The sequence below is a fragment of the Gouania willdenowi genome, chromosome 11 (genome assembly GCF_900634775.1).
Source record: "Gouania willdenowi chromosome 11, fGouWil2.1, whole genome shotgun sequence".
NCBI classification, from domain to species: Eukaryota; Metazoa; Chordata; class Actinopteri; order Blenniiformes; family Gobiesocidae; genus Gouania; species Gouania willdenowi.
In genome coordinates, this window is record NC_041054.1 from 5724081 (window position 1) to 5744871 (window position 20791).

At 33.0% G+C, this 20791-nt stretch overlaps 1 protein-coding gene across 1 annotated transcript in view; it reads left to right on the forward strand.

Moving 5' to 3' along the window:
- Positions 1-20791, forward strand: part of ext1b (exostosin glycosyltransferase 1b) — a 151301-nt gene that overhangs the window by 129916 nt on the left and 594 nt on the right. The window contains exons 8-10 of the mRNA XM_028460950.1: positions 16467-16556; positions 18224-18384; positions 19544-19715. Coding sequence (XP_028316751.1) covers positions 16467-16556; positions 18224-18384; positions 19544-19715 — 423 coding nt within the window. The remainder of the gene's footprint in view (positions 1-16466; positions 16557-18223; positions 18385-19543; positions 19716-20791) is intronic.

Sequence of the window (20791 nt, forward strand, 5' to 3'; positions counted from 1 at the left end):
GTGAGAGTCTGTGCCTGATAATCAGTTTCCCTCAGTGCTGCTCTAGTTCCAATAACGGGCGATTTGTGTCTGTTAGTTTATAACTCGGTAATGAGCCTAAGATATGCCTAAGAGTGACTTTGAAAGATTAGGTAGCAGACATGGGCAACTGGCTGTCCTCAGTCTAGTATTGTGTAGGGACCAAAGTAAATGCACAATATGACTTAAAACACACCAAAATACACAAAACAACAGCAAAAATACACAAAACAACAGCAAAAATACACAAAAAGACTCCAAAAGATGACAATATAACAGAAAAATGCACAAAAGGACAACAAAAATGAACACATGTACTCTAAAAACACACAAGCCTGATACAAACATACAGAAATGACTGAAAAATATACACCGCAGAATGATACAGAAAGGACACCAAACGACACCATAAATGCACAAAACAACACCAGTAATATGTAAAACAACACCAAAAATACACAAAATGACACCAGAAAACCCCAAAACCACACCATAAATAGACAAAAAGATTAAAAAAAATACATAAAAGACAACAAAAATAAACAAAATCATAGCAAAAAACCCAAAACAACATCAAAACAACACGAAAAGTACACATAAAAAACATAAAAAATGCACAATGACAAATATACACAAAAAACAACAAAAAACTTTCTTGTATTAATGCTCAGATTGGTCATTATTTTAAACGACATGAATGTTGATAGTGTTACACTTTTATGGCCCTGGCTGTGAGGCATTATTCACTTTTCAAGTAAATCTCTTCCCTTTTTTAATTTTGTAAGAAATATTTTTTGATAAGAGAGATTTATTTCAGCTTTAGAACTAATACCTAATGTGGATTCATATGACGGGTTGTGTACCATCAGTGTCGCACACTAGCCAGTGTGTGTGTGTGTGTGTGTGTGTGTGTGTGTGTGCCTGTGGTTTGTTGTTGTTGTGATGTTTTCTGTGTTTACCATGGTGAGCCGAGCTGTGCTCCACAGCCCACAGAGAGAGAAAGAGAATTTTTTTTTTCTTCACTTTTGCCTTTTTTCTTCCACTCACTTCTTTGCACTCCTCCATATTCATCCTCTTCCTCGCTTCTTTAGTCATCCTCTATTAGCATCCCACTTCTCCACACCTCCGTCCTTATTGCTTTCGAACGCGGTTTTCGGAAGTATATTGGTCGTCATGGTTGTATGTGTCTCTGTTTGTGTACACAATAGTGTCCTTTACACATTTTTGACGAATCCACTTCAATTTTTTTCTGTGAATTGGTTTTGGGGCACAGATGAGACCATTTATTTTTGGTGAAGGTAGGTTCAAGGTCAAGGTTACAAAAATAGCAACAATTGCTAAATTCCCTATCTTTAGCATAGGGAAAATTTTCTAAAATTCACATCTCCGTCAGATCTTCATCGATTCTTTCAAGAATTTGCAGGATGATGTAAGGCTATGACATGCAACATCTGAACAAACAGGATCGGGAGTCAATCCAGATTGCTGACTCAGCGATTTTTTTAAATTAACATTGGAAAGCCCATTTACGACTTTCAAAAATTCCTATACAGTTTAAGTTATTTCATTCAAATTTGGTGAATTGGGTTTTGACCTCTATCAAAATGTGGAGTTTCGTACGGATCCGATCCAGAATGTGGATTTGGCAGCATGTTGAAGTTTGTAGATATCGCCAGGATCTTTTCATTCTACTAAAGTCTATCACGAAATACAGTTTGGTCAAGATCTGGATCCTGATCCAGGCTTGAGAGTTAAAAAACCATCTTTGAAAGTCATTTCTACTGTTGTTTGTGGAATAATTGCTGTGAAATCTGGTTTGAGAAGACTTCTGACATTAACCTACAATGAAAGTTCAAGTGTTTTTTTTATGCCATCTGCAGCTTTTGACACATGCGAAATTGGGAGTTTTCGAAAGTCTGCGTTGAACGAACGCTTTGTTTGTTGACTTATTGTTTTATTCTGTTTTATTTCAAAGTTTTTTTTTATTTTAGTTTTGCAATGTGTAAGACAAGGAGAGAAACAGTAACACAGCTCAATGTACTGATAGACGACATCTGTAATTTTACATATTACAATACACTTTTTGTTTGTTTGTTTGTTTGTTTGTTTGGTTGTTTGTTTGTGTGGAGAGAGAGGGAAAAAGTAAATACACAAAAATCAATAAAAATAACAATTAAAATAAATAAATAAAATAAAAAGCTTGTTTAGACGGTGCGGCGGCCATTTGAGATAGTCCGTTTTTTATTTTTTTTGCTTTCTTATTGCCTTTCCTTTTTTAAGAACAATGCTTGGATTGAAGGATGCAAAGTAAATGTTTTTGTTGGATGTCTGAGTGTGATGGAATGTGTGCAGTTATGGCTGTTTCACACTTTCTTTGGACTGATGAAGGAAACCACAGTACCAAAGGAGAAGGGAAGTCTGAATCTGTATATGGAAGTCATTGTTACATCATTATTTGTTTGCGTTGGCCGTGTTCAGAGCATGAATTCCTGCTGCTGTCCTTTGCAGCAGCAAAAAATACACAAAACAACTCTTATATTACAAAAACATCTGTGAAAAATACACAAAACAACATCAACATACACTTAAGTTACCCAAAAAACACAAAACAACTCCATAAATACACTACACTAAATACACTAAAAATGGACAAAACTAGACTGAAATTACACAAAACAACTTCAAAAAAATCACAAAACAAAAACGTCACTTAAAAAACCGCAAAAAGACAGAAAATACGAAAAACATCTGTAAAAATATACAAAAGGAGACTGAAAATACACAAAATGACACCAAAATTACACTTGAATGACTCTAAAAAAATACACAAATGTTTTCTAAAAACACACAAGCCAACTATAGACACAAATATACTGTACATAAAAAAACGTACAAAATAGGATTTAAAATACACAAAATGACAACAAAAATACACAAAACGACACTGAAAATACACAAAGCAACTCCTATAATACAAAAACATCTGTTAAAATACACAAAACGACACCAAAATGACATAAAACGACACTGAAATTATACAAAATGACACCAAAAATACTCAAAACAACACCAAAAAACAATCAAAAGACAACAAAAACATGACTTAAAATACACAAAAAGACAAAACAACTCCTAAAATATTAAAAACATTTGTAAAAATACATAAAAACATCACCAAAAATACACTTAAATGACTAAAAATACACAAAACTAGACTGAAACTACACGAAATGACACCAGTTACCTTGTTCAGTGCGTGAACGCTGTCCTGTGCAGCTGGAGCAGATTCCTGCTGTAGGAACTCTTTACATTCTTGGAGAGCAGCAAAGCGCCGCAGGCTAATACCACGAGTCGCTTCTAACATTACAAACCATCTGGGAGGCTGAAACATTGGGCTCTCATCCTCTCTTTGTCTCGCTCTCGCTGTCACTTTGTCTCTCGTCGTCGTTTTCCTTTGGTTTTTTTGGTGGAGAACACCGCACGGATCAATGGGACAGGCTGGTTTAGTTCCAGTCTCACGCCTGCAGGACTATGGAGCAGTTCCACGTCTGTTCTTTCCTTCACACACACACGCATTTTCACACACCTCTTGTTTTTCACGTTAGTGTTGGTTACAACTATCCGTCGCTGTTGTCGCCTCTGGGGTGTTTTTGGAAAAATGAGAAAAAGACGACACTTGACCGAGCCACTCGTTTACATCGAGCCTGTCAGGATTCATTCTCTGATGAAGTGGGAGCACGAAGTCAGACCTGGAAACACATTAAAACTCAAGTACACACGCTCAACCAGACTCTGTGTGCCAATATTTCAAAATAATGTCATGCTAATTCATTCTTTTTATAATAGTATTTATTATTATTCATAATTATGTAAGTACAGAACAATATGCTTTTGATCAAACATTCAGGATACACAAAATTGATCCAAAAACATCAAAGGTTGACAAAAGTACAACACATGACTCTGAAAATACAAAACGACACCAAAAAGACACAAAACTACACTAAAAATATACACAACGACACCAAAAACACACAAAAATACACAAAACGACACCAAAAATACACAAAATTACATCAAAAACACACAAAAATACATGAATACATGATCAACACAAAAATAAACCAAAATACACAAACCAACACCAAAAACATACAAAACTACAAAAAAAATACACAAAACGACACCAAAAATACTCAAAAAAATACATAAACTGACATCATAAACACACTAATATGCTAAAAAATGCACTAAAATACTTAAATGACTTTGAAAACACAAAATTACACGAAGAATACAGAAACTATCTCTAAAATTACACAAGAAAACTATAAACACACAAACACACAAAATGGAACTGAAAATAGACAAAATGACACTAAAAATACACAAAATGAATGAAACACACCAAGCATGCCAAAACAAAATTTCAAAGTGATCAAAAACAATGTTAATTTATGTTTTCAGGGGTTTTTTTATTTAATTTTCGTAGCTATGGTTTTAACCTTTGGATCAGTTGATCAACAACACATTTCAGTTAAATTGTAGTTTTGGCTTCTTGGTCCCACTTCTTCTTTTTGCATTTTGAAGCTCTCTTTGGAACCTGCTTTGAATGAAAGAGTTCAAAGTAAAAAAAATTAGCAAATTTGTAACTGGTCTTATCTTGGTTTATCAGCAATTTATGTGGAATAAAATTGTATCTATTCAGGCATCGTTTTTAATCTTGTCTACACTGAAAATGTTTGACTTTTTTGTCATCATGTGAAACATTGCGCTGTGATATTATTCAGTGCAGCTCAGCTCTGCAGGTCGATAACAAACGTTCAGTGGGTGACAGTCTGACGTGAGGTCAGCACACACAATGAGCCGCTGTTTGTAGAGAAAACAGGTCAACAGTCATTATCCTTAAATGTCTGACCTTCATATGGAGTTGAATTATTAATAAACACTGATCTCTGCAGGCTTTAGATGCCGTGATGTACGACGGATGGATGTGCGTCTAGCATCCAGCTTTGTGAGTGGGAGGATGTGTTTCCTGGTCTCTGTTCCTTTTAATAATAGCAACAACCAACCAAACAATTACCAGGAACCATCACTACCTCAGCTCCTAGCAAGGGTTAAACCACTAGGAAACATACTGTACTACAGTGAGTCTGCTTATTAGAGGTGGAGAGAAAATGTAGCAAACACACACACACACACACACACACAGAATGCATTTCTGTGTTTTTATTGATTCTACAGCAGTAATGGAAGCTGCTATGAACGCTCCATCAATGCTGGAAAACCTGACATGCAGCATGCACTGAGATGCAGGATATTGGCTTTTTTATTCCGTGTGCTGTTTGGTTTCGTCTCACATTGTTTTCTCTCCTGAGTCCTAAAGATTTCTGAAGGAGCTGCAAACGTGCATGCTTATCCAATATTTAAAAGTTTGAAAGAATGTTGCCCGTTTTTATGGCGTTCCTCTGTATTAAAGTGTTTGAAAAATTTTAGCCAAAGTTATGCCTTACTATATATAGCCTTACCTCCGTTTTGCGGCATTTGAAATTTTTTGCCTGTTTTTCTGCCTTACTATTGCTTTACCTCCGTTTTGAGGCATTTTGAATTGTTTCCGCCAAATTTATGCCTTACTATAACCTTGCCTCCGTTTTGAGGCGTTTGAAAATTTTTGCCCGTTTTTGCCTTACTATAGCCTTACTTCACTTTCGAGGCGTTTGAAAATTTTCCGCCCGTTTTTTATGCCTTACTATAGCCTTACCTTCGTTTTTGAAGCGTCTGAAAATTTTTCACCCCGTTTTTATACCTTACAATAGCCTTACCTCCGTTTTAAAGCGTTTGAAAATTTTTCGGCCAATTTTATTCCTTACTATAGCCTTACCTCAGTTTCGAGGCGTTTGAAAAAATTTTGCCCGTTTTTATGCCTTACTATAGCCTTACCTCCGCTTTGAAGCATCTGAAAATGTTTTCCCCTTTTTTCTGCCTTACTATAGCCTTAATTTTGTTTTGAGGCGTTTCAAAATTTTTGCCCGTTTTTATGCCTTACTATAGCCTTACCTCTGTTTTGAAGCATCTGATTATGTTTTCCCCTTTTTTCTGCCTTACTATAGCCTGGCCTTCGTTTTGAGGCGTTTGAACATTTTTTCCCATTTTTATGCCTGATTATAGCCTTACCTCATTTTTGAGGCCTTTGAAATTTTTTCGCCCGTTTTTTCCCTTACAATAGCCTTACCTCAGTTTCAAGGCGTTTGAACATTTTTGCCCGTTTTTATGCCATACTATAGCCTTACCTTCATTTTAAAGCGTTTGAAAATTTTTCGGCCAAGTTTATGCCTTACTATAGCCTTGCCTCAGTTTTGAAGCATCTGAAAATGTTTTGCCTGTTTTTCTGCCTTACTATAGCCTGGCCTTCGTTTTGAGGCGTTTGAAAAAATTTTCCCATTTTTATGCCTTACTATAGCCTTACCTCCGCTTTGAAGCGTCTGAAAATGTTTTGCCTGTTTTTCTGCCTTACTATAGCCTGGCCTTCGTTTTGAGGCGTTTGAAAATTTTTTCCCATTTTTATGCCTTACTATAGCCTTACCTCCGCTTTGAAGCGTCTGAAAATGTTTTGCCTGTTTTTCTGCCTTACTATCCTTAACTCCGTTTTAAAGTGTTTGAAAAATCTTCAGCCAAATTTATGCCTTACTACAGCCTTACCTCAGTTTCGAGGCGTTTGAAAAATTTTTGCCCGTTTTTATGCCTTACTATATAGCCTTACCTCCGTTTTAAAGCGTTTGAAAATTTTTCGGCCAAATTTATGCCTTACTATAGCCTTACCTCAGTTTCGAGGCGTTAGAAAAATTTTGCCTGTTTTTATGCCTTACGCCTTACCTTCGTTTTGAGGCGTTTCAACATTTTTGCCCATTTTTTATGCCTTACCTTCATTTTGAAGCGTCTGAAATTTTTTCGCCCGTTTTTATGCTTTACCATAGCCTTACCTCAGTTTCAAGGCGTTTGAACATTTTTGCCCATTTTTATGCCTTACTATAGCCTTACCTCCGTTTTAAAGCGTTTGAAAATTTTTCAGCCAAATTTATGCCTTACTATAGCCTTACCTCATTTTTGAGGCCTTTGAAATTTTTTCTCCCGTTTTTTTTTGCCTTACTATAGCCTTACCCTCGTTTTGAAGTGTCTGAAAATTTTTCGCCCGTTTTTATGCCTTACTATAGCCTTACCTCATTTTTGAGGCCATTGAAATTTTTTCGCCCATTTTCATGCCTTACTATAGCCTTACCTTTCAAGGCGTTTGAACATTTTTGCCCGTTTTTTCTGCCATACTATAGCCTTACCTCCGTTTTAAAGCGTTTGAAAATTTTTCAGCCAAATTTATGCCTTACCATAGCCTTACCTCAGTTTCAAGGCGTTTGAACATTTTTGCCCTTTTTTATGCGTTACTTTAGCATTACTTTTGTTTCGAGGTGTTCGAATTGCCTTGTTATAGCCTCACTTTTGATTTTGGGTGATATTAGTTTTTTTTCATTTTTTGTGCCTTACTGCTTTCTTTGCCCATTTTAAGTATGTGCATTATATTTGCAGTGGTTTTTAGGGTCTAATGATGGTCCTAACTCAATTTTTTTTTTTTTTTAATTTTTGAAAAAATATGCCTTGTTATAGCCTTACTTTTGATTTTGGGTGATTTTAGTTTTTTGTGCCTTACTGCTTTCTTAGCCCGGTTTACGTATGTGCATTATATTTGCAGTAGTTTTTAGGGTCTAATAATGGTCTCATCTCAATTTTTTTTTTTTTTGAATTTTTTTCAAAATATGTCTGCTTTCTTAGCCCTGTTTAAGTATGTGCATTATATTTGTAGTAGTTTTTATAGTCTAATGATGGTCTTATCTCAATTTTTTTTTTTTTTTTTTGAAATTTTTGAAAAATAATGCCTTGTCATATCTTACTTTTGATTTTGGGTGATTTTTTGTTTTTGTCATTTTTTGTGACTTACTGCTTTCTTAGCCCTGTTTAAGTATGTGCATTATATTTGTAGAAGTTTTTAGCGTCTAATGATGGTTTTATCTCAGAATTTTTTTTTTTTTTAAGTTTTGAAAAAATATGCCTTGTTATAGCCTTACTTTTGATTTTGGGTGATTTTAGTTTTTTGTCATTTTTTTTGCCTTACTGCTTTCTTAGCCCATTTTTAGTATGTGCATTATATTTGCAGTGGTTTTCAGTGTCTCATGATGGTCCTAACTCAATTTTTGTTTTTTTGAAATTTTTGAAAAAATATGCCTTGTTATAGCCTTACTTTTTATTTTGGGTGATTTTTTGTTTTTGTCATTTTTTGCGCTTTACTGCTTTCTTAGCCCGGTTTAAGTATGTGCATTATATTTGCAGTAGTTTTTAGGGTCTATTGATAGTCCTAACTCAATTTTTTTTTGTGGAAATTTTCAAAAAAAATGCCTTGTTATAGCCTTACTTTTTATTTTGGGTGATTTTAGTTTTTTGTCATTTTTTGTGCCTTACTGCTTTCTTAGCCCTGTTTAAGTATGTGCATTATATTTACAGTAGTTTTTAGGGTCTAATGATGGTCCTAACTCAATTTTTTTTTTTTTTTTGAAATTTTTGTACATTATATTTGCAGTAGTTTTTCGGGTCTAATAATGGTCTCATCTCAAATTTTTTTTTTTTCAAAATATGCCTTACACAAGCCTTGCCTCCGATTATGGGTGATTTTTTGTTTTTGTAATTTTTTGTGACTTACTGCTTTCTTAGCCCTGTTTAAGTATGTGCATTATATTTGCAGTAGTTTTTCGGGTCTAATAATGGTCTCATCTCAAATTTTTTTTTTTTCAAAATATGCCTTACACAAGCCTTGCCTCCGATTATGGGTGATTTTTTGTTTTTGTAATTTTTTGTGACTTACTGCTCTCTTAGCCCTGTTTAAGTATGTGCATTATATTTGCAGTGGTTTTTAGTGTCTCATGATGGTCCTAACTCAATTTTTGTTTTTTTGAAATTTTTGAAAAAATATGCCTTGTTATAGCCTTACTTTTGATTTTGGGAAATTTTAGTTTTTTGTCATTTTTTTTGCCTTACTGCTTTCTTAGCCCATTTTAAGTATGTGCATTATATTTGCAGTGGTTTTTAGTGTCTAATGATGGTCCTAGCTCAATTTTTTTAATTTTAATTTTTTTAATTTTTGAAAAAAAATGCCTTGTTATAGCCTTACTTTTGATTTTGGGTGATTTTTTGTTTTTGTCATTTTTTGCGCTTTACTGCTTTCTTAGCCCGGTTTAAGTATGTGCTTTATATTTGCAGTAGTTTTTTTTTGTGGAAATTTTCAAAAAAAAATGCCTTGTTATAGCCTTACTTTTTATTTTGGGTGATTTTAGTTTTTTGTCATTTTTTGTGCCTTACTGCTTTCTTAGCCCTGTTTAAGTATGTGCATTATATTTGCAGTAGTTTTTAGGGTCTATTGATAGTCCTAACTCAATTTTTTTTTTGTGGAAATTTTCAAAAAAAAATGCCTTGTTATAGCCTTACTTTTTATTTTGGGTGATTTCAGTTTATTGTCATTTTTTGTGCCTTACTGCTTTCTTAGCCCTGTTTAAGTATGTGCATTATATTTGCAGTAGTTTTTAGGGTCTAATGACGGTCCTAACTCAATTTTTTTTTTTTTTTGAAATTTTCAAAAAAAATGCCTTGTTATAGCCTTATTTTTTATTTTGGGTGATTTAGTTTTTTGTCATTTTTTGTGCCTTTCTGCTTTCTTAGCCCTGTTTAAGTATGTGCATTATATTTGTAGTAGTTTTTTTATAGTCTAATTATGGTCTTATCTCAATTTTTTTTTTTTTTTTTAATTTTTGAAAAATAATCCCTTACATCTGATTCTGGGTGATTTTTTATTTTGTCATTTTTTGTGCCTTACTGCTTTCTTAGCCCTTTTTTAGTATGTGCATTATATTTGCAGTGGTTTTTAGTGTCTCATGATGGTCCTAACTCAATTTTTGTTTTTTTTAAATTTTTGAAAAAATATGCCTTGTTATAGCCTTACTTTAGATTTTGGGTGATTTTTTGCGCTTTACTGCTTTCTTAGCCCTGTTTAAGTATGTGCATTATATTTGCAGTAGTTTTTCGGGTCTAATAATGGTCTCATCTCAAATTTTTTTTTTTTCAAAATATGCCTTACACAAGCCTTGCCTCCGATTATGGGTGATTTTTTGTTTTTGTAATTTTTTGTGACTTACTGCTTTCTTAGCCCTGTTTAAGTATGTGCATTATATTTGCAGTGGTTTTTAGTGTCTAATGATGGTCCTAGCTCAATTTTTTTAATTTTAATTTTTTTAATTTTTGAAAAACAATGCCTTGTTATAGCCTTACTTTTGATTTTGGGTGATTTTTTGTTTTTGTCATTTTTTGCGCTTTACTGCTTTCTTAGCCCGGTTTAAGTATGTGCATTATATTTGCAGTAGTTTTTAGGGTCTATTGATAGTCCTAACTCAATTTTTTTTTTGTGGAAATTTTCAAAAAAAAATGCCTTGTTATAGCCTTACTTTTTATTTTGGGTGATTTCAGTTTATTGTCATTTTTTGTGCCTTACTGCTTTTTTAGCCCTGTTTAAGTATGTGCATTATATTTGCAGTAGTTTTTCGGGTCTGATGATGGTCCTAACTCAATTTTTTTTTTTTTTTTGGAAATTTTCAAAAAAAATGCCTTGTTATAGCCTTACTTTTTATTTTGGGTGATTTTAGTTTTTTGTCATTTTTTGTGCCTTACTGCTTTCTTAGCCCTGTTTAAGTATGTGCATTATATTTGCAGTAGTTTTTAGGGTCTAATGATGGTCCTAACTCAATTTTTTTTTTTTTTGAAATTTTCAAAAAAAATGCCTTATTTTGGGTGATTTTAGTTTTTTGTCATTTTTTGTGCCTTACTGCTTTCTTAGCCCTGTTTAAGTATGTGCATTATATTTGCAGTAGTTTTTAGGGTCTAATGATGGTCCTAACTCAATTTTTTTTTTTTTGGAAATTTTCAAAAAAAATGCCTTGTTATAGCCTTACTTTTTATTTTGGGTGATTTTAGTTTTTTGTCATTTTTTGTGCATTACTGCTTTCTTAGCCCTGTTTAAGTATGTGCATTATATTTGCAGTAGTTTTTAGGGTCTATTGATAGTCCTAACTCAATTTTTTTTTTGTGGAAATTTTCCAAAAAAATGCCTTGTTATAGCCTTACTTTTTATTTTGGGTGATTTTTGTTTTTTGTTATTTTTTGTGCCTGACTCCTTTCGTAGCCCTGTTTAAGTATGTGCATTATATTTGCAGTATTTTTTAGGGTCTAATGATGGTCCTAACTCAATTTTTTTTTTTTTTTTGAAATTTTCAAAAAAAAATGCCTTGTTATAGCCTTACTTTTTATTTTGGGTGATTTTAGTTTTTTGTCATTTTTCGTGCCTTACTGCTTTCGTAGCCCTGTTTAAGTATGTGCATTATATTTGTAGTAGTTTTTTTATAGTCTAATTATGGTCTTATCTCAATTTTTTTTTTTTTTGAATTTTTTTTCAAAATATGCCTTGTTATAGCCTTACTTTTGATTTTGGGCAATTTTAGTTTTTTGTCATTTTTTGTGCCTTTCTGCTTTCTTAGCCCTGTTTAAGTATGTGCATTATATTTGTAGTAGTTTTTTTATAGTCTAATTATGGTCTTATCTCAATTTTTTTTTTTTTTTTTTAATTTTTGAAAAATAATGCCTTACATCTGATTCTGGGTGATTTTTTATTTTGTCATTTTTTGTGCCTTACTGCTTTCTTAGCCCATTTTTAGTATGTGCATTATATTTGCAGTGGTTTTTAGTGTCTCATGATGGTCCTAACTCAATTTTTGTTTTTTTTAAATTTTTGAAAAAATATGCCTTGTTATAGCCTTACTTTAGATTTTGGGTGATTTTTTGCGCTTTACTGCTTTCTTAGCCCTGTTTAAGTATGTGCATTATATTTGCAGTAGTTTTTCGGGTCTAATAATGGTCTCATCTCAAATTTTTTTTTTTTCAAAATATGCCTTACACATGCCTTGCCTCCGATTATGGGTGATTTTTTGTTTTTGTAATTTTTTGTGACTTACTGCTTTCTTAGCCCTGTTTAAGTATGTGCATTATATTTGCAGTGGTTTTTAGTGTCTCATGATGGTCCTAACTCAATTTTTGTTTTTTTGAAATTTTTGAAAAAATATGCCTTGTTATAGCCTTACTTTTGATTTTGGGAAATTTTAGTTTTTTGTCATTTTTTTTGCCTTACTGCTTTCTTAGCCCATTTTAAGTATGTGCATTATATTTGCAGTGGTTTTTAGTGTCTAATGATGGTCCTAGCTCAATTTTTTTAATTTTAATTTTTTTAATTTTTGAAAAACAATGCCTTGTTATAGCCTTACTTTTGATTTTGGGTGATTTTTTGTTTTTGTCATTTTTTGCGCTTTACTGCTTTCTTAGCCCGGTTTAAGTATGTGCATTATATTTGCAGTAGTTTTTAGGGTCTATTGATAGTCCTAACTCAATTTTTTTTTTGTGGAAATTTTCAAAAAAAAATGCCTTGTTATAGCCTTACTTTTTATTTTGGGTGATTTCAGTTTATTGTCATTTTTTGTGCCTTACTGCTTTTTTAGCCCTGTTTAAGTATGTGCATTATATTTGCAGTAGTTTTTCGGGTCTAATGATGGTCCTAACTCAATTTTTTTTTTTTTTTTGGAAATTTTCAAAAAAAATGCCTTGTTATAGCCTTACTTTTTATTTTGGGTGATTTTAGTTTTTTGTCATTTTTTGTGCCTTACTGCTTTCTTAGCCCTGTTTAAGTATGTGCATTATATTTGCAGTAGTTTTTAGGGTCTAATGATGGTCCTAACTCAATTTTTTTTTTTTTGAAATTTTCAAAAAAAATGCCTTATTTTGGGTGATTTTAGATTTTTGTCATTTTTTGTGCCTTACTGCTTTCTTAGCCCTGTTTAAGTATGTGCATTATATTTGCAGTAGTTTTTAGGGTCTATTGATAGTCCTAACTCAATTTTTTTTTTTGTGGAAATTTTCAAAAAAAAATGCCTTGTTATAGCCTTACTTTTTATTTTGGGTGATTTTAGTTTTTTGTCATTTTTTGTGCCTTACTGCTTTCTTAGCCCTGTTTAAGTATGTGCATTATATTTACAGTAGTTTTTAGGGTCTAATGATGGTCCTAACTCAATTTTTTTTTTTTTTTTGAAATTTTCAAAAAAAATGCCTTGTTATAGCCTTACTTTTTATTTTGGGTGATTTTAGTTTTTGTCATTTTTCGTGCCTTACTGCTTTCGTAGCCCTGTTTAAGTATGTGCATTATATTTGCAGTAGTTTTTAGGGTCTAATGATGGTCCTAACTCAATTTTTTCTTTTTTTTTTTGAAATTTTCAAAAAAAAGTGTCTTGTTATAGCCTTACTTTTTATTTTGGGTGATTTTAGTTTTTTGTCATTTTTTGTGCCTTACTGCTTTCTTAGCCCTGTTTAAGTGTGTGCATTATATTTGTAGTAGTTTTTTATAGTCTAATGATGGTCTTATCTCAATTTTTTTTTTTTTTTTTAATTTTTGAAAAATAATGCCTTGTCCTAGCCTTACTTTTGATTTTGGGTGATTTTTTGTTTTTGTCATTTTTTGTGCCTTACTGCTTTCTTAGCCCTGTTTAAGTATGTGCATTATATTTGCAGTAGTTTTTAGGGTCTAATGATGGTCCTAACTCAATTTTTTTTTTTTTTTTGAAATTTTCAAAAAAATGCCTTGTTATAGCCTTACTTTTTATTTTGGGTGATTTTAGTTTTTTGTCATTTTTTGTGCCTTACTGCTTTCTTAGCCCTGTTTAAGTATGTGCATTATATTTGCAGTAGTTTTTAGGGTCTAATGATGGTCCTAACTCAATTTTTTTTTTTTTTTTTGAAATTTTCAAAAAAAAATGCCTTGTTATAGCCTTACTTTTTATTTTGGGTGATTTCAGTTTATTGTCATTTTTTGTGCCTTACTGCTTTCTTAGCCCTGTTTAAGTATGTGCATTATATTTGCAGTAGTTTTTAGGGTCTAATGATGGTCCTAACTCAATTTTTGTTTTTTTTAAATTTTTGAAAAAATATGCCTTACATCTGATTCTGGGTGATTTTTTATTTTGTCATTTTTTGTGCCTTACTGCTTTCTTAGCCCATTTTTAGTATGTGCATTATATTTGCAGTGGTTTTTAGTGTCTCATGATGGTCCTAACTCAATTTTTGTTTTTTTGAAATTTTTGAAAAAATATGCCTTGTTATAGCCTTACTTTTTATTTTGGGTGATTTTTTGTTTTTGTCATTTTTTGCGCTTTACTGCTTTCTTAGCCCGGTTTAAGTATGTGCATTATATTTACAGTAGTTTTTAGGGTCTAATGATGGTCCTAACTCAATTTTTTTTTGTGGAAATTTTCAAAAAAAATGCCTTGTTATAGCCTTACTTTTTATTTTGGGTGATTTTAGTTTTTTGTCATTTTTTGTGCCTTACTGCTTTCTTAGCCCTGTTTAAGTATGTGCATTATATGTGCAGTAGTTTTTAGGGTCTAATGATGGTCCTAACTCAATTTTTGTTTTTTTTAAATTTTTGAAAAAATATGCCTTGTTATAGCCTTACTTTAGATTTTGGGTGATTTTTTGCGCTTTACTGCTTTCTTAGCCCTGTTTAAGTATGTGCATTATATTTGCAGTGGTTTTTAGTGTCTCATGATGGTCCTAACTCAATTTTTGTTTTTTTGAAATTTTTGAAAAAATATGCCTTGTTATAGCCTTACTTTTGATTTTGGGTGATTTTAGTTTTTTGTCATTTTTTTTGCCTTACTGCTTTCTTAGCCCTGTTTAAGTATGTGCATTATATTTGCAGTAGTTTTTAGGGTCTAATGATGGTCCTAACTCAATTTTTTTTTTTTTTTTAATTTTCAAAAAAAATGCCTTGTTATAGCCTTACTTTTTATTTTGGGTGATTTTTGTTTTTTGTCATTTTTTGTGCCTTACTGCTTTCTTAGCCCTGTTTAAGTATGTGCATTATATTTGCAGTAGTTTTTAGGGTCTAATGATGGTCCTAACTCAATTTTTTTTTTTTTTTTTTTAAATTTTAAATAAAAATGCCTTGTTATAGCCTTACTTTTTATTTTGGGTGATTTTAGTTTTTTGTCATTTTTTGTGCCTGACTCCTTTCGTAGCCCTGTTTAAGTATGTGCATTATATTTGCAGTAGTTTTTAGGGTCTAATGATGGTCCTAACTCAATTTTTTTTTTTTTTTTGAAATTTTAAATAAAAATGCCTTGTTATAGCCTTACTTTTTATTTTGGGTGATTTTTGTTTTTTGTCATTTTTTGTGCCTTACTGCTTTCTTAGCCCTGTTTAAGTATGTGCATTATATTTGCAGTAGTTTTTAGGGTCTAATGATAGTCCTAACTCAATTTTTTTTTTTTTTTGAAATTTTCAAAAAAAATGCCTTGTTATAGCCTTACTTTTTATTTTGGGTGATTTTAGTTTTTTGTCATTTTTTGTGCCTTACTGCTTTCTGAGCCCTGTTTAAGTATGTGCATTATATTTGCAGTAGTTTTTAGGGTCTAATAATGGTCTCATCTCAATTTTTTTTTTTTTTGAATTTTTTTTCAAAATATGCCTTGTTATAGCCTTACTTTTGATTTTGGGCAATTTTAGTTTTTTGTCATTTTTTGTGCCTTTCTGCTTTCTTAGCCCTGTTTAAGTATGTGCATTATATTTGTAGTAGTTTTTTTATAGTCTAATTATGGTCTTATCTCAATTTTTTTTTTTTTTTTTAATTTTTGAAAAATAATGCCTTACATCTGATTCTGGGTGATTTTTTATTTTGTCATTTTTTGTGCCTTACTGCTTTCTTAGCCCTGTTTAAGTATGTGCATTATATTTGCAGTAGTTTTTCGGGTCTAATAATGGTCTCATCTCAAATTTTTTTTTTTTTCAAAATATGCCTTACACAAGCCTTGCCTCCGATTATGGGTGATTTTTTGTTTTTGTAATTTTTTGTGACTTACTCCTTTCTTAGCCCTGTTTAAGTATGTGCATTATATTTGTAGAAGTTTTTAGCATCTAATGATGGTTTTATCTCAGAACTTTTTTTTTTTTTTAAGTTTTGAAAAAATATGCCTTGTTCTAGCTTTACTTTTGATTTTGGGTGATTTTAGTTTTTTGTCATTTTTTTTGCCTTACTGCTTTCTTCACCCATTTTAAGTATGTGCATTATATTTGCAGTGGTTTTTAGGGTCTAATGATGGTCCTAACTCAATTTTTTTTTTTTTAATTTTTGAAAAAATATGCCTTACCTACATTTTGAGGCATTTGAAAATGTTTTGCTCATATTTTTGCCGTACCTCTATTGTGAGGCGTTTGTTATTTGGATTTATTTGTTATTAACCCTTCCTACTTTGTGTCGCCCCCTGCAGGTGATGAGCAGTCGCTTCTTGCCATATGACACCATAGTGACAGACGCTGTCCTCAGCCTGGATGAAGACACTGTGCTTTCCACCACTGAGGTAAGTTGGCAAACACGAACATGAACCAACGATCCTTTTCTCCATCTTGAAAAATGAGGTGATGCACGGCGTCTTTTCTTCAGGCTGGAGTTAAAATTTCTTACCTTCATGTTCACAAACCTTTTGAACAGCATCATGGTGACCCACATGTTAAACATTACAGAAGTAAATCTCATAAAGCCGACCTTGTGTCCATCAAGAAGGAGTGCAAAGATCTCCCAGTTATAGCATTATGTCATCAACAAAGATGTTTTCTTTCTTTTTAGTTGCGTTTAATGTTTAAACTCACATCAAACATCTAATTACCACTAAAGAAATCCCTCTTCCTTGTAAATCATTCAAGTAGTTCATTTTTCTGACCTTCTACAACTCTTTATTTAATCCGTTAGAAGGAGCAGAAAAAGTCACACTGATGGCGATTTGTTTGTACGTTCAGGAGAGTGTGATGAGAAGTGTTTATAGCTCTCGCTGATGTTTTTGTTTAATGAATTGATTGAAGCGCTTTGAGCATCGTCACATACTGTAAACGTAGCTGCAGGCTCTCAAACTGAGGAGGATTTTCTCTCTCATTGTGTTTCCAACTCCAGTGTGTTTGAATAGAATCGAAACCAAAATGTTACACATTGAAGCACAATCAAAACAAAACTATTTGTAAAGTACATGTTGAAAAGCACGTGTTGACTTTGTTTTGACTTCCATTGTTTCACAATTCTTAATACAAGCTGTTGCATTATGTAGAAACTAGTAGCCATGCAATATATATCGTAGTGTGATATCAAAATTATTGTTGGTTGTTTTTTTAGTGACACAAACACTGATACACTGTAATATTCTCTTCAGTAGACCTTTACACTGTGATGGAATTTATCCATATCTTGGTAAATTGTTGTGAATCTGCTCTTTTCTGTATTGATTTAAAAGAATTGAATAGCAATCAGGTTTTGTGTTTTGTTTTTGGAAATTGAGCAGTCCATAGAATATAATTAAGCCTTTTTATAAATAATAAGTAGCCTTAGTCACAACATTTGAAACAATATTTGGAAGAGGTTCCTGCAAATTCAGACTATTGCAGATATTGGTCACCAAATCCTAAAGGTACTGAGAAATAGGAAAAGGTCATGTTACCAATTTATTTATAGAAACCATTTTCATAAATAGTAAAATGTATAATTTTTCATGCATTTCATTTCATTTTAAAGAAGAAATACTATATCAGGATATATATCATTATCAGGATATGAATTAAAATAAATTAGATTGTGATGCTTTTAAAAACCCAAAAGGAGAGTAAAAAAAATATTTGCTAAATTGTGAAAACATGTTTCTATTGGTCACGAGTAGTTAGTGGCTCGTAAAATGGAAATATTATGATTATTTCCTTTGAAATGTTTCAGAAGGAGTCATTTTAAAAATGAAACGATTGCATAAATTAAGAGAAACAAAGTGTTGCATGTTGAAACTTGTCATGCTTCATTATTTTTATTCTCTAAAGTGAAACAGTGAACTTTCAATATTTTTGTAAATATTAAACTCGTAGCTCTTCAGGTGGTTTCAGAAAGGTTGGTGGCCCCTGCTGTAGATGTTTGGCATTTTTCTAATACAAACTGTTGCATTACGTAGAAACTAGTGCCCGTGACCACAATGATGTAAACGCTCGTCCCTTTCAGGTCGACTTCGCCTTCACAGTGTGGCAGAGTTTTCCTGAGCGCATCGTGGGTTATCCCGCCCGCAGCCACTTCTGGGACAGCAACAAGGAGCGCTGGGGTTACACGTCCAAATGGACCAACGACTACTCTATGGTTCTCACCGGCGCCGCCATTTATCACAGGTGCAGTCCCCGTCTCTCTAACCCTCCCATCGTTTATCTCTCTGCTCCACTCGTTTCTTTTATGTGTCTTTCTTCTCCTGCTCTGTTCTGCGGGGATCACCGTTTGGCTCTACAACGCTCAGTTGTCTTTCATTGGATAGAAGTCTTTGATGCAGTGATCTGTAGATTATATCGTAGATGTGATGTTCAGCCTCAGGGAACTAGTGTTTTATCCCAAAAAATGTCAATTTGTCTGCTACACCAACCCAACACCAATCCTTGTGTTTAGTCAGACTACAGCCCTGTCAGCTTCAATCTGGTTTCACTCAGCTATGATGTGAACAGTCCATTACGTTGGAGGCGGCCAATCAGCTTGTGCGGAGCCGAGTCACTTACAATAACTTCATCCTTCAATCTATTCAAGAATTTAAACACACTTTAAAAAAAAAAAAACCCTCTCCTAGTTTTTGCTCATGATCAAGATCTATGTCCCAATGGCAGAGGTGTAAAGAGTACTGATATACTGTATCCTACTCAAGAAGTACAAGTAAAAGTAAGTAAATGAAATAGTACTCAAAGTAAAAATGACTTTGAGTACTATGTATAAATGTAAAAAAGAAGAGATTAAATCTTGCACAATTGGAACATAATTTATTTTCCACAAAGGCATCTGTATAAATAAAAGGTTTGTCTTTTTTAGATTAAACAACACAAATGAACTCAATTCAAAATAATTACATTCTCAAGCTTTAAGTATAACTACATTTATAATCTCTAAAAGTGAAAAATAACCAGCATTCAATGCTGTTTTGGTGCCGTGCATTACGTTTAATCTGATTGGTCGGCTATGATGTGAGGTATTTGATTGTTGTCTGGTTATTTCATTATTTGTAGTTTACCAATGTCCGTTGGTCACTTAAGTACAGGTAAAATGACTGATTTAAGTGCCCATAAAAGCAACTCAATTCCACTAACGTGAGTATTTGATTAGTAATTAACGTAACCCATTACTTTCACCTTTGCCCATTGACAAGGCTAATGCCCCTCTGCGACACTCGAATACATACAATTAAGATAAGAGTCCTTATCAGTTTTCAGATGACCGGGCGAGCGAGCGTTCCACCTCCATACATCCATTCCTGCTATTATTGTAATCTGACCTTTCCTCTCATTTGTCCAGATATTATCACCACCTGTACACCAACTACTTGCCCACCAGTCTGAAGAGCATGGTGGACCAGTTGGCCAACTGTGAGGACATCTTGATGAACTTCTTGGTCTCTGCTGTCACCAAGCTGCCCCCCATCAAGGTCACTCAGAAGAAACAGTACAAGGAGACCATGATGGGACAGGTAGGGGTGCCAAAACCACTTCCTCCTAAAAGAGTTCCAAACACAGGTTATTTTCCCCAAAGATTAAAACAAATATAAGATGGATGGTTTTCATGTAAAAGAGTCCTTATAAAAACGCTCAGTCAACAGAAATGACTGAAACAAAGTAATAATAAACAAGCGGCCCAGGGACACTTTCACAATAAAAGGAGAACAACAGCCCCATTATATCCCATAATCCTCTTTGACTTCATCCTCCTCTTTAGGAAAATGATTCACATTGAAGCCAGCCGCAATTTCCAACCATCACAAGTGAGTCGTGGCCTTTTAGCTGAAGCTGCCTCTTGGGCAGCATGAATTATTTCTCTCCAAGCTTTTCACCGTAGCCTCGTGAGTAAACGCTGACAGCACAGACGCTAAAGCACAAACACATACATACAAGTTCCATCAATTTGAAAACTTTTCCAAATCTTCTCTTTAGTTCAGGGGTTTCAAACTCATTTTAGTTCAAAATACGGAGCGGTTATCTTAAGTGGGCCATAGATTTTAGGTGGAAAAATGAGTGACTTAATCATTACTGTGCACGAGTTTGCACATAAATGATAAAATATGTAGGGGACTGATGAAATCAAAGCAATAAGTGACAGATGTCAGTCACTTTAAATTAATTTTTGAATTTTGTGACCCATTTTTAAGTAATTTGGTGAAATTGTTTGAAGAAAATTGCAGGACTTTGGAAAAATTGAGAGTTCTTTTTTTAACAATTTGGGATTCAAAATTACTGCCATGGTGTGAAAATATTGTGGCATTTCATCGAATTTGTGTGTTAATTTGGAGATATCTATCTTTAACATATTTTTTTCTCAAGCAAATAATCTTGTATTTATTGATCTATGAGGCCTAAAAAAATGATTGTCTCCAGCAGCTTAAAACCAGTAGATTCTACCAGTCCCTGCAAAGATGTTTCTTCCGATGAAGGTCAAGTAAAAAAAAAAAAAGTGATAAAAAAATAACTACTACTATATTTACAATACAGTATTTGTAGAATCTGTCAACGTACTCATTCATAAGGAGTGATGTTCTTCTAAAATGTCCCT